This window comes from Danio rerio, chromosome 17, assembly GCF_049306965.1.
Source record: "Danio rerio strain Tuebingen ecotype United States chromosome 17, GRCz12tu, whole genome shotgun sequence".
Taxonomy (NCBI): domain Eukaryota; kingdom Metazoa; phylum Chordata; class Actinopteri; order Cypriniformes; family Danionidae; genus Danio; species Danio rerio.
The window spans coordinates 31,149,542-31,162,374 of record NC_133192.1 but is presented as its reverse complement, the minus strand read 5'-3'; the positions used below and the strand labels follow the sequence as shown (position 1 = coordinate 31,162,374).

Below are 12,833 nucleotides of genomic sequence, written 5' to 3'. Positions count from 1 at the left end.
TCTGAACTTTGAACAAGTCTTGGTACTGTAACACTTTATTTTGATGGTCCATTTGAGCATTAGAGTGTTTGCTTAATATCTGTTGATACTGCTTCTTTAACAGACATTTAACTGACTATAAGAAACGTATTATTCTTACCCCCAAACCTAACGCCAACCTAACAGTCTACTTATAATCTAATGACAATAAGTTGGCATTTAGATGCAATGCAACTTAAATTTAACAAATGGACCATCAAAATAAAGTGCGACCCAAGTCTGGAACAATGCTATCTATAGAGAATGAAGAAGCTCTCAGATTTCCTTTAGAATATCTAAATAATGTGTTCTGAAGATGAATTAAGTTCTCGGGTTTGGAACAACATGAGAGTAAGTAATTAATAACAGAATAACTGGCTGAAGCCATTTTAAAATTGATCAAATGTGTCACATTTTACTGTAGACAACAAATAGCTCCTTTGTTGAAAGTCTTTTTTTGAATAAATTAACTTCTCTCCTGCACATATGGGAATATCGTGTTATGTGTGACCATGGGGACTTTAACGTTAAATATCAAGGTCACATTTAGATATTGCTGATGAATGTACAGTATATGTAGATGATGTATGGAGGTGTGCTGTGATCTCTCACTCTCTCCAACAGTGTGAGCGATGCATTCCTCTCTTTAATGATAAGCCCTTCAGGCCTGGAGATCAGATTCAAGCGTTCAACTGCAGGCCCTGTCAGTGCTATGGCCACGCGTCTTCCTGCCATTACAACTCCAGCCTGGACCCTCACCCTGGAGAGCACTTTAGAGGAGGTGGAGGAGTGTGTGACGACTGTACTCATAACACCACAGGTAAAAGAATATGTTTTTTTTATGACTGTTTTTATAAATACCTTTTAATTAGTGAATGTAAATGTTTAGATTTTGTTTGTTGCATTTCTTAAATACTGATTTAAATAGTTGACATAGAAATGGGTCTAAGAAAAGATACATAAAACATATATAAAGTATATTGTTATGCTTATAATTTCCAATAACAAAATTATTAGCAAATGTAATTTTGTATTCTTTTTTAAAAAAATTGTAAACTTTAACAGACCAATTAAATTGTGTTAGTATTTCCTACAACATTTTTTTTCCCTTTTTTTCCTTTTGGGAAAAGTATTCTTTTAGATTCGCTGGAATAAAAGCAGTATTTGATTTTATACAACTGTTTTGCTGATTGTCTACAAACCAATTATGTGTTATCCAATAACTTGCCAAATTAGCTTATCTTGCCTACAGTAACAACCATGAATAGGATCTTGCAAAAGAAGCAGCAATATTTTTTGCACTTTTACCATGGCAAAGATTATTTAGCCAAAACCCAAAGGCCAATAAAAGTTATTAGAAATTATTTATTAAAACTTTTATTTTAAGTGTTAAAAATTTCTCTCTAATAAACAAAATGTGGGAAATATTTATTAAATACTTAAAAATTCACAGGAGGACTAATTGTTTTTTTTCTGTGTATAGCAGTGTGTCCCAGCCCTGTTCCTGAAGGCACACCAATAATACGCGTTTTCACCATAACATACGTATGTTTTCACTGTACCTTAAGGCACAACCAGTACACATTTTCAATCAAACACACCTGAATCAACTCATCAGAACATACAGAAAGGAGAGACTCCAAAACTTGAAGTTAATGGATCAGATTTTGAGAAACATTATAATTATGTACTGTTGGTGTGCCTCCAGGAACAGGGTTGGGAAACAGTGGTATATAGGATAAACGCAACATGTATACTTTTATATTATTGCTTTTATTTTATGATTTAAATGAAATAATAGATTAGTATAATTTTATCACAGCATTGGTTAGTTGCTTGTTAGTCAAACTATTATAGTCTCTATAGTTCCCACAGTAATGTGCTATTAATATGCATATAATTGGCAATGAAATTGAAAAGTACATTTTGACTAAATATTGCGTAAAAAAATAGTTTAAATACGATGAAATAAATAAAATATTAAAAAGCAAATTGTTTAAAAATAGATTTTTTAATTAAAAATTATCAAAATGTTGAATAAAAATACATTGCCAATATATTAACTGTCAACCTGCTCTCAAAATACCCAATGATTATTAAAAAAAACATACTGGTCTTGTAAGTCCTCCTCCTCCTCCTCCTCCTTTATAAAATGGTTTTGAATTGCTCCAATATACCATACCTAACGGAAACCCAGATATTTTTCATGACAACAGCTGGAGAAATAGCAGTGATGTAATAATGGAAGCATCAAAAAGCAGAGCAGAAAAAAAAAACTGAAATAATGCATCAGAGTGAAAACAGATGGACATTTAATGAAGTAAATCAGGCCATGCTAACAGGTTCATTGTTTCATATGCTGGGCATCAGGCGCAGTGGCAGGTAGGGATGAAAGAGGACATTAAAATGGACACCTTAGAAAATTACACATCTCTCGCCGGACCTCTCCCAAGACTGCAGTTTTTTAATTTGAAATCATAGTCCTATGATATGATTGAATTTTAATAGGTTGACATCAATTTCCCCCCCTCCCACATTCACTCATGCTCTCTCTCTTTGGGTCTAAAGGCAGGAACTGTGAGCGCTGTCGGAGTCTCTTCTACAGGGAAGTGGGTGCACTTTTGTGGGCCACAGACGTCTGTAAAGCATGCGAGTGCCACAGCGCTGGGACCATCAATGCCAGTTTACATTGTGAGCCGGTAAGTGTGGACACACATCATTCATAGAGTATACTTAAAGGCTGTGAACACCATAAATGAATCATCTCCCAAATCAAAAAAAAAAAAAAAAGTAAAACGTTTTTTGTTTACAATAATTAATTCCAAAATTTTGCACTATTAACTTAGTGAGTTATTTACTTGAGACTAGCTCTGACCGGACCATTTGAATCAAGGACTCATTCACTGGAGACTCGTTCTGACTAAATCATTTGAATCAGTGAGTTATTCACTTGAGACTAGGGCTGTTTCTCAATTCCAAGAACGCAGAGAACGGACGTGCGTTCTTGTGGAGACTGGTCTTGCCAGGTGTCCTCGGAAGAACGAACTCGGGAGACCGCGAGGACAGAGAACATGTCCTGTGACAAATGAGATGCTGCGTTCTTACTGATGGTCACATGACCTTCACATGTTTTTAATGGAATATTATTTAAACATTACAGCATTCAACGATTTATTGTTTTTCCCCTTTTCAAAAAATATACTATGCATAAATATATTATAAATATACGTTGCACAATACAAATAAAACAGATTTTAATACGAATTTCAGCAAAGAAACAACCTTAATGTGTTTATTCCTTTATTAAGATGTCCATGGTAATGTTTATATTCACCGTTTCATTTAGGGAAATCTACATCTACATAAAATGCCGCGCTTCCCAACTCTAGTCGCAATGACTTCTGGGACTTCTTGAGCGAGATCGGTGCTAGATCTGCATCGGTGTGTCCTCGATATCAAGAACACATGCGGGAAGTTACACGCGTCCCCTGTTCTTGCGTTCTTGAGTATTGGAACTTAACTGTGGCAACTGATGAGGACTGATCTGAACTGAGGACTCATTTGCTGGAGACTCGCTCTGACTAAATTATTTGACTTAGTGAGTTATTCACTTGAGACTTGCCCTGACGGACTCATTTGAATCAGTGAGTTAGTAAGTGGAGAACTAGGGCTGTTTCTCTATGCGTTCTTCAGCGATCTTGCGTCCTCGTGTTCTCGTGTAACGTCATCAACTGCAAGACTGCAAGAACGGAGGATGCATGAAACTTCCCGGATGTGTTCTTGATATAAATTTTTTTTATAATTTTATGCTTTAGAACAGGGGTCAACAACCCTGTTCTCGGAGAGCTACCTTCCTGTATCTTTGTTTTAACCCTGACCAAACACACCTGTCTCTAATTATCAAATGCTGCTTCGGGTCCTAATTAATTGGTTTAGGTGTGTTTATTCAGGGTTGGAGCTGAATTCTGCAGGAAGGCAGCTCTCCAGGAACAGGATTGGTGACCCCTGCTTTAAAATATAGTCAGGTAAAAATAAAATGGTATACAAAAATCAAAATATAACATAAAAATGCATGTATGACCATGATTTAATGGAAACCTTTTGAAAGAAATTTGACATTTCAAAAGAACATTGAAATTGCATTGTTAGTCCAGCAGGTGTTTGTTAATTCGTTCAAGAGATTGGTTTAATAATTCATTCAAAAACACTGATTCATCAAGCAAAGAAACAAGTAAAGTGTGGTGAACGAGTCAATACATAATTTATTTTAAAAAAATCATTCAAATTAATTAATTATTTAAAAATAGACTGCAGCAGTTGTGTTACAGTAGAACCTCTGATAAAGTATTTTGTTTAGTTCTCTATTCAGAATCATAGAAGAAACATGATCTCTACTTTAAACAGTCATGTTTACCCAGAATAATGCAGCTCTTGGTCTTACTCAAAGATCTGATATTGGAGTCGATAGATTAATTTGCGAATTTCAAAGAAGGACAGCAGCGGTAATCTCTGTGTGTATGCAAAGGAAGACATCTGAGGCTTTGATCCCCGGCTTTGTGATGGACTTGAGAATTGTAGATTCAGATAAGGATACTGGCTGCATTGATGTATTGGCTGAGGACTTTAGTATTCACAACAGCATTTATCAGTGTTTTGATCTGTAGGGAGTATGTAAAAGTGTCGTCATGAGAGCCTCTCTCCAGAGAGTTCTCCCCCACCTTTTCCTTTATCTTAGCATCATGAAAGGCATTTTGGAGGAACAGATCCATGTCGATAGATATACTGGATGACAAATTCAGAATCAATGACTGGGTCAGCCCTATCCTAGATTGCTACCTTATTTAAATTATCAGAATGATTATTTCCTCACTTATGTTAATGACTTTACACCGTTGGCTGAATTGTTTCTGTTTGCTGCTGAGTAGGGATTAAGTCTCGTGATTGGATTTTTTATGTAACAAATTTCTCAACTGTTATCCTAAAAGTTTTTTTGATAAAGGTTTCAGGATTTAAACATATTTATATGGTGCAAACCTGACTAATCAAATGAAAAAGCAAATATTTAAGTAGTCTGTAGATAAAAAAAAAATCATAAAACAGTATTCATAAAGATCATCTGTGTAAATTGTGTGTGTAAATTTAATGAATTTTCATAAATACACAAAAGTAACATTAAAATTATTATTATAATTACATTTACAATAATAAAAATAATAATAATAATAATAATAATTATTATTATTATTTTTAGTATTATTATTATTATTATTATTATTATTATTATTATTATTATTATTATTATTATTATTATTATTATTATTATGCGACGCAGTGGCCCAGTAGGTAGTGCTGTCGCCTCACAGCAAGAAGTTCGCTCGTTCGAGCCTCGGCTGGGTCGGTTGGCATTTCTGTGTGGAGTTTGCATGTTCTCCCTGAGTTCGCGTGGGTTTCTTCCGGGTGCTCCGGTTTCCCCCACAGTCCAAAGACATGTGGTACAGGTGAATTGGGGAAGCTAAATTGTCCGTAGTGTATGAGTGTGAGTGAGCGTGTATGGATGTTTCACAGAGATGGGTTGCGGCTGGAAGGGCATCCGATGAGTTAAAACATGTGCTGGATAAGTTGGCGGTTTATTCCGCTGTGGCGACCCTGCATAAATAAAGGGACTAAGCCGAAAAGAAAATGAATGAATGAAGTATTATTATTATTATAATTATTATAATAATTATTATTATTATTATTATTATTATTATTACTATTATAAATCCATTAGCATTCATTATATTCGTTAAAACATGCAGAAAGGCTACACTAAAAATCAGTTGTTTTTCGGGTAAATTAATGAGTGAAATAAATTAAATAAATAAATAAATAAATTTTCCATTGCTTAATTTTCCATGTTCTGATAGCTTAATTGTTGTAGTTCTTATAATTTTTTTTTGTTATTTCAACTTTATTTTTCAGGTTACTGCAACGGAATTCTAGTTATTGCAACATATTTCTTTCTAATTGTCACAGCTTACTTTGTCAAATTTTGATAACTTAATTTTTGTATATCTTAAAATATATATTTTTTTGTTATTTCAACTTAATTTTTTGGATTACTGAAACCAAATTTTTCTAGTAAGTAACTTTTAATCTTTATATAAGTTATATAATCTTTGTATAAGGATCTTTTAAGTAACTGCAACTTAATTTTTCGAAATAAAATGAAGAAACAAACAAATAACTAAATGAATGCAAGTAACATTTAGACTATTATTAATTAATTTTAATGTTATTATTAATTATTAATTGATTTATTTACTGATTTAATGATTGATTAATTATAGTAGCATTTAATATAAACATTCAAAGAGATTCCACTGAATACTTGTCCTTTTTAATACAATTTGTTCCAGCACCCCTGCTATTACATTATTAATTACAAATATTTCAGAAGTATTAAATGTGATACTGCCATACCATTCCAAAAAGTACATTTGTCCTGTTTTTATAAGGACTGGTCAAGCTTTCAGTATTTAAAGCAATTCTCTCTCTCTTTTTTTTTTTTTTTTTTGCTGAGTTAACCATATAGTCAAGCGACATCACAGTAGTCTTTCTGGCCAGCAGTATTAAATATTTCCTCCCATACATCCAAACACAACAGCTGCTATATTCAACCTCACCCAAAGAAGAGACCCATTCTGTTAAAGCACCCGACCCTTAGCACAAAGGCAGCTTGTGAGCTCAGGTGTTGTGACCCCTCTGCGCCCCCCCATCCCAAACCATTCAGTTCTCTGTAATGGAGATAAAAAGCATCCCAGCGGCCTGCTGGTGGATCAGTATAGAGACAGAGCAGAGCTTGGCCATCCATGACTCCCGCTCAACTTGACTAATTGGAGCGCGGTCACGTGCTGCTCTCTTTCCTCCGCAGATCGGGGGCCAGTGTAAGTGCAAGCGACATGTGTCTGGCAGACAGTGCAATCAGTGCCAACACGGATTCTACAAGCTGCAGTCGGCGCTGGCTGACGGCTGCCGTGCCTGTAACTGCAATACCGCCGGGACCGTGCAGCCAGATATTACCTGTCACCAGGACTCAGGTCAATGCCAGTGCAAGGCAAACGTAATCGGTACGTATCAAGCAGCATTGCGGCCTCCATCGCTCTTACGCTCTCTGCTCCCATCCTTCTCTTTCTTTACAACTTTTCTTTGCTTGTCTCTCAAGCTTTATTTTTGTTAATTGCCACTAGGGCTGCTCGATAAATCATTTTTTGCAATGTGCAAATCTGCAATATTCACATTGCAGGATCTGCAATGCCAAACTGGGATTATAATTAACCAGAAAACAGTTCAGAACATGCATGGAGAACATGGAGTTGTTGCTAAGTTTATCTTTAATCTAATAATATGAAGTACTTTTATTTGGATGTTTTTTTTTTTTTTTTTTTGGTGAATTTAACCCGTTTAGGCACAAGCAATTGTAAAGTTTGTCGGTTTAGTAAAGATTAGTTGTTTGATTATTTCATGCAATACAATAAAGACTATTCAGTGTTATTTTACATTAGAGTACTGAATTTCTGTTATTCAGTGCTGGTAATGTCCAACCGAAAACCATAAAGCATTGTTTATTGTTTTATTTATCTTTGTTTTTTATTTTGCATAAGTTTGTATGTTTATGCATATCATTCAATCAATCAATATAAAATGAGAAATTCTTTCCAAACAGAGTCATCTTGTAAAATTACTTTCATATCGCAATATTTATCACAGAAAAAGAAAAGATGTCCGTTTTTTTTTTTTTTTTACAATATGTACAATATTTCTTTTTTTTTACAAAAATACCCTTCTTTCCACTAAATTGGTTTACTGTATAGAATGCACACAATAAATACAGGAGGGTTTTCGTCTAATAGTCATAATTGGCATTAACACTGTATCTCATAATTTGTGTGAAAATTATATATTAGTTTCTTTTATGTTTATCAACATAATGTAATTCTTATTTTAATCGTCCTGTTTGACAAATTACTTTAAACACACAGAAAATGTGCAAATTTGTGAATTATATCAATATATTTTTGTTAGAAAGTATCTATCTATCTATCTATCTATCTATCTATCTATCTATCTATCTATCTATCTATCTATCTATCTATCTATCTATCTATCTATCTATCTATCTATCTATCTATCTATCTATCTATCTATCTATCTATCTATCTATCTATCTATCTATCTATCTATCTATCTATCTATCTATCTATCTATCGGACTTACCAAAATATTCATGTCGTCTGCCCAAATAATGAAACAAAATAATAAAAAGATAATAGATTATAATAAATGTGAGAATAAATTATTGTTTTGCTTCTTATTTACAGCTTATGAATAATGAAACACGTTAGCATTACAATATATGAAAAATATTCAATATAAAGAATACAGTGATCACTCTTGTGTGTTGCATATGTAAATAGCATGATTAAATTGTTTGCCTTTTTTTCTTCCTTTTTTTGGCAAAGACCTGTCATTTCCACACATTTATTGTGAGCTGCAGCCAAGAGGATTTTTCTTCCAGCTTTTTCCAGGCATTCCAGGTCCTTTGCGATAAATCTGTTCCATTTTTTTTCTTCTTCTTCTTTGTACCTTTGAACCGTTTTCTTATGAAATGCAAAAGAATGTTACTTAGAAGATCATGTGTATTGCTAAGCCAGGATATCAAGGGCCACCTCATTTTAATTTTGTAATTCAATGCCAAGTTGATTATAATAAACTGCCCCTGTCTTCCTTATTTTTCACGCTTCTTACAAGACCTGCTTCTTTGTTTGTAGTTCCCAAAGGTATTTTTCAGAAATTAGATTTGATTAAGGCAATTTATTACCTCCAGCGCGTTTGAGGCCAGCCGCAGCTTCATAAGGACAAAATTTATCAAGCGTCCAAAGTACTGCGCGTACACAATGTGCTTTGAAATGTTGATGTATGAGAATATTATGCAGAGAAGCATTACTGATAAAATGCGGGCTGCTCTGGTACACGTCCCACTCCATGGGTGCAAAAACAGCCAGTCAATTGCACAGACTAGTTACAACACAGTTCAGCTTAACAACATCAACAAAAACAAAACTACTACTACTTTTACATTAACATTTAATCATTAATCAGATCTTTTGTCTAAAGCAACTTACAGAAGGAGCATAATAGGCAAACTACCATATAACTACCACAATATTTTGTGTGTGTGTGTATGTATAGTGTACATATATATATATATATATATATATATATATATATATATATATATATGTGTGTGTGTGTGTGTGTGTGTGTGTGTGTGTGTGTGTGTGTGTGTGTGTGTGTGTGTGTGTGTGTGTGTGTGTGTATGTATATATATATATATATATATATATATATATATATATATATATATATATATATTTGTATGTATGTATGTATGTATGTGTATATACACACACACACACAGCTGAGGGCAAAATTATTAGCCCTCCTGTGCAATATTTATTCTTTTTCAAATATTTGTCAAGTGACGTTTTACGGATTAATTTCACTGTATTTTTCTAATATTTTTCTGGAGAAAGTTTTTTTTATTCGGGTAGAATAAAAGCAGTAATTAGGTCAAAATTATTAACGCCCTTAAGCATTTTTTCAATAGGCTACTGAACAAACACTTGCTATAAAATGACTTGCTTAATTACCCTAACTTGCCTAGTTAACCTAACTAGTTGCACTGTAATCTGAATACTAGTGTCTTGAAAAAATATCTAGTAAAATCTTATTTACTGTCATTAGAGCAAAGACAAAATAAATCAGTTATTAGAAATGAGTTAATAAAACTGTGTATACCTGCACTTTGTTGTAAAAAGTTAGTAATTAATTAGTTATTGTATTCACAGCTGGATGGTGCACAGTTACCGCATGATTTTGAGAGTTGCACAATTTTTCCAGCGTTCACAAGCCATGAGCACAATGACAAATTGCGGCACCTTTGGCGTGATATTATTGGGGTATTCATCTGTGTCACATTGTGCGTTTAACATAATGTTGTAATGAGGTTTAACTGTGGGTTGGGAGCAATATATTAATATCTAAATTCATTAAAGCGGAGCTGTGTAGAGAAATACACAGCAGTGGAGGAGTGTGGACTTCTCAGTACTTATAGCTGTAAACGGTTTGCCCTGTAGGCTCTGCTCAGCAACATTAGGAATAGATTACCTGTCAGGAATATGTATGGCGTATTCAAATAAGCACCGCACACATTTTAAGAAACTTGATATGGTTTGATTCCACGTAGACCCCTTTTTTTGGGTCTCCAAATGAGCTGTAATTCTTTTTTAGCCTCATAGTTATTTTTACTTTTTCCCCCTCCTACTGCCTTTCTTGGGTCTTTTAATTTATTTATTTTCCTTTTAGAGAAATTAAGTGTTATGCCCGAGGTGAGTCATTCATCATTGGGAAAGGGGCTCACTTAATGATGACATTACCAATTTCAGTTTTTATTCCTTGTGTAATATTTCACTGATTTATTTATTTGTTTACTATACTACTGTGTGTTATAAAACGTGGGTTATGATGTAAAGGCCAAAAATGAAACGTTTCAGATGCTGAGGTTGGGGGATTGTGGAAGGTAAGGCCAAGTTCAGCACTTTAGTTAAACTGAAAGGTAAATGAAATGTCGTAATCTGAAAAAGGAAAGTGCATATAATACATTCATATGGTCTAGGTATACTGGGGTTATCCACATTTTATTTTTGTACAAAAAAAAAAAAAAAAACTAAAGATAAATATGAAAATAGAAAAAAATAAAAATATATTTTTTATTCTAAAAAAAAAGATGCAAGCAGTTTCTCTTTAGTTATAAAAGTTAAATGACAGATAATTTTATTTTTATATAATATTATTTTATTTTACAAATTTGGTAAAAATCTAAATACTGAATAATACAAAAGATGTAATGGATCACCCTGGTAATTACCATGAGTAATTAATAATTAAATAAATAAACAATAACATAAACAACAACAATAATAATAGTGATGATAATAATAATAATAAAAAAAAACATTGTTATTATCAGGATGCTGTGTACTTTATGAAATCAATGAAATCTTACTAGATTTGTTTCATGCTGCTTTGTTTACTGCAGTAACAAAGGCAAAACCATTATTTCTGCAGTTTTATATGTGCCAATCTGCTGAATTACTTAGATTTAATAGATTTTTATTCAGTATATGAATGTTTTAGTTTTGGATTGGTTTCTTACATTGATATTTAGTAAATCTACTGTAAGTTAAAATCTCTTCAGTGTTTTTGATTGAAAAGTGGTTATAAGGTCTTAAAATGTAAGGAAAAAGGCCTTAAAAGATATATTAAATGTCACTCTGATTCCCCTATGTACTCAGAAGAATCTTACTGCTACTACAACAACAACTACTACTACTACTACTACTACTACTAATAATAATAATAATAATAACTTTATAATAATAAATATTATTATTATTATTAATATACTTTTTAAATTATCACTATGATAATCTAATAAAAGTAGAAAAGACCAAAAAAAAAAAAAAACATGTCAGTGAACAAATTTAGTGAATAGAATAGGCTAAACAATTAATTACTATTTATTATTATTATTATTATTATTATTATTATTATTTTATAATATTTTAGCTTTTAACAGATCTGTTTTTAAATTATAATTTTTTTCTCCACCAACAGAATCTAAATCTTTCTGGGAATTTTCTGAAATTTCTGACCATGGTCTTTGGTTTTATTTTTAGGTCTAACCTGTGACCGTTGTAACTATGGCTTCAAATTCCTCAATCACACCAATCCTGATGGTTGCATTTCCTGTGGCTGTGACCCATGGGGTTCTCTGCACCAGTTCTGTAATCCCTTCACTGGACAGTGTGAGTGCAAAGCTGGTGTGCGGGGCCCCCTCTGTGACACTTGCATCCCTCACTTCTACAGTCAGAACAGCAGTGGAGTCTGCCTGCCCTGCAACTGCAGTCTGAACGGATCTGTTCCCGGTACCTCCTGTGATGCTGTAACAGGGCAGTGTAAGTGCAAACCTCACACAGAGGGCCGGCGGTGTGACGTGTGTCGAGATGGATACCACAGTCTGGACCGCAGCAACTCTTTGGGCTGTTTGCCTTGTCAGTGTGATCTCAGAGGCACTGTGAACGGCTCAGGTGTGTGTGACAAGACCACGGGCCAATGCCTGTGTAAAAACAATGTAGAAAGCCTAAGGTGCAATCGATGCTCTGCTCACACCTACAACCTGAGTTCTGCCAACGCTACACATGGATGTCAACCATGTTACTGTGACCACATAGGCACTGTGCCTGCAACTGTGTGCGACCCTGTAAGTGGTCAGTGTATCTGCCTTCCCACACGCTACGGCCGGGACTGTGGAACCTGTAAACCAGGTTAGTGCTTTCAGTCTGATTTGTAAATGGTGTTGGGATAAAAAGTATATATTACAATATAAAGTCACTTAAAAGGAGTAAGTAACTATGTGTTATTTGTTATGTGCCAGCTTAAGCACGCAACAAATGAAGGGAACCAAACTAATTTGAATGAAAAATGTAAAGGATATATAAATTTAAAGGTTACAAAAACAAAAGAATAAAGTGCAAAGGAATATCAAAGTAACCCATATGTAAATTAAATGTCGAACATAACATTACATATAACGTTCAAAACAATGACAAATTACATGAGCAAATTCCAAAAATAAACAAAAATAATATAAGTGGTAAGCTGAAGGAAGTCAAATGAAAAACTAAAGCTGTATCTCAAATGCATCTTTGCAG

The 12,833-nt window shown here is 33.7% G+C and overlaps 1 protein-coding gene across 2 annotated transcripts in view; it reads left to right on the top strand.

Annotated features, from left to right (window-relative positions):
- ush2a (Usher syndrome 2A (autosomal recessive, mild)) overlaps positions 1–12,833 on the top strand; it is a 394,144-nt gene that overhangs the window by 61,455 nt on the left and 319,856 nt on the right. For both annotated transcript variants that reach the window (XM_009293147.5, XM_073928624.1), the window contains exons 10-13: positions 643–838; positions 2,587–2,717; positions 6,932–7,127; positions 11,799–12,446. In XM_009293147.5, coding sequence (XP_009291422.2) covers positions 643–838; positions 2,587–2,717; positions 6,932–7,127; positions 11,799–12,446 — 1,171 coding nt within the window. The remainder of the gene's footprint in view (positions 1–642; positions 839–2,586; positions 2,718–6,931; positions 7,128–11,798; positions 12,447–12,833) is intronic.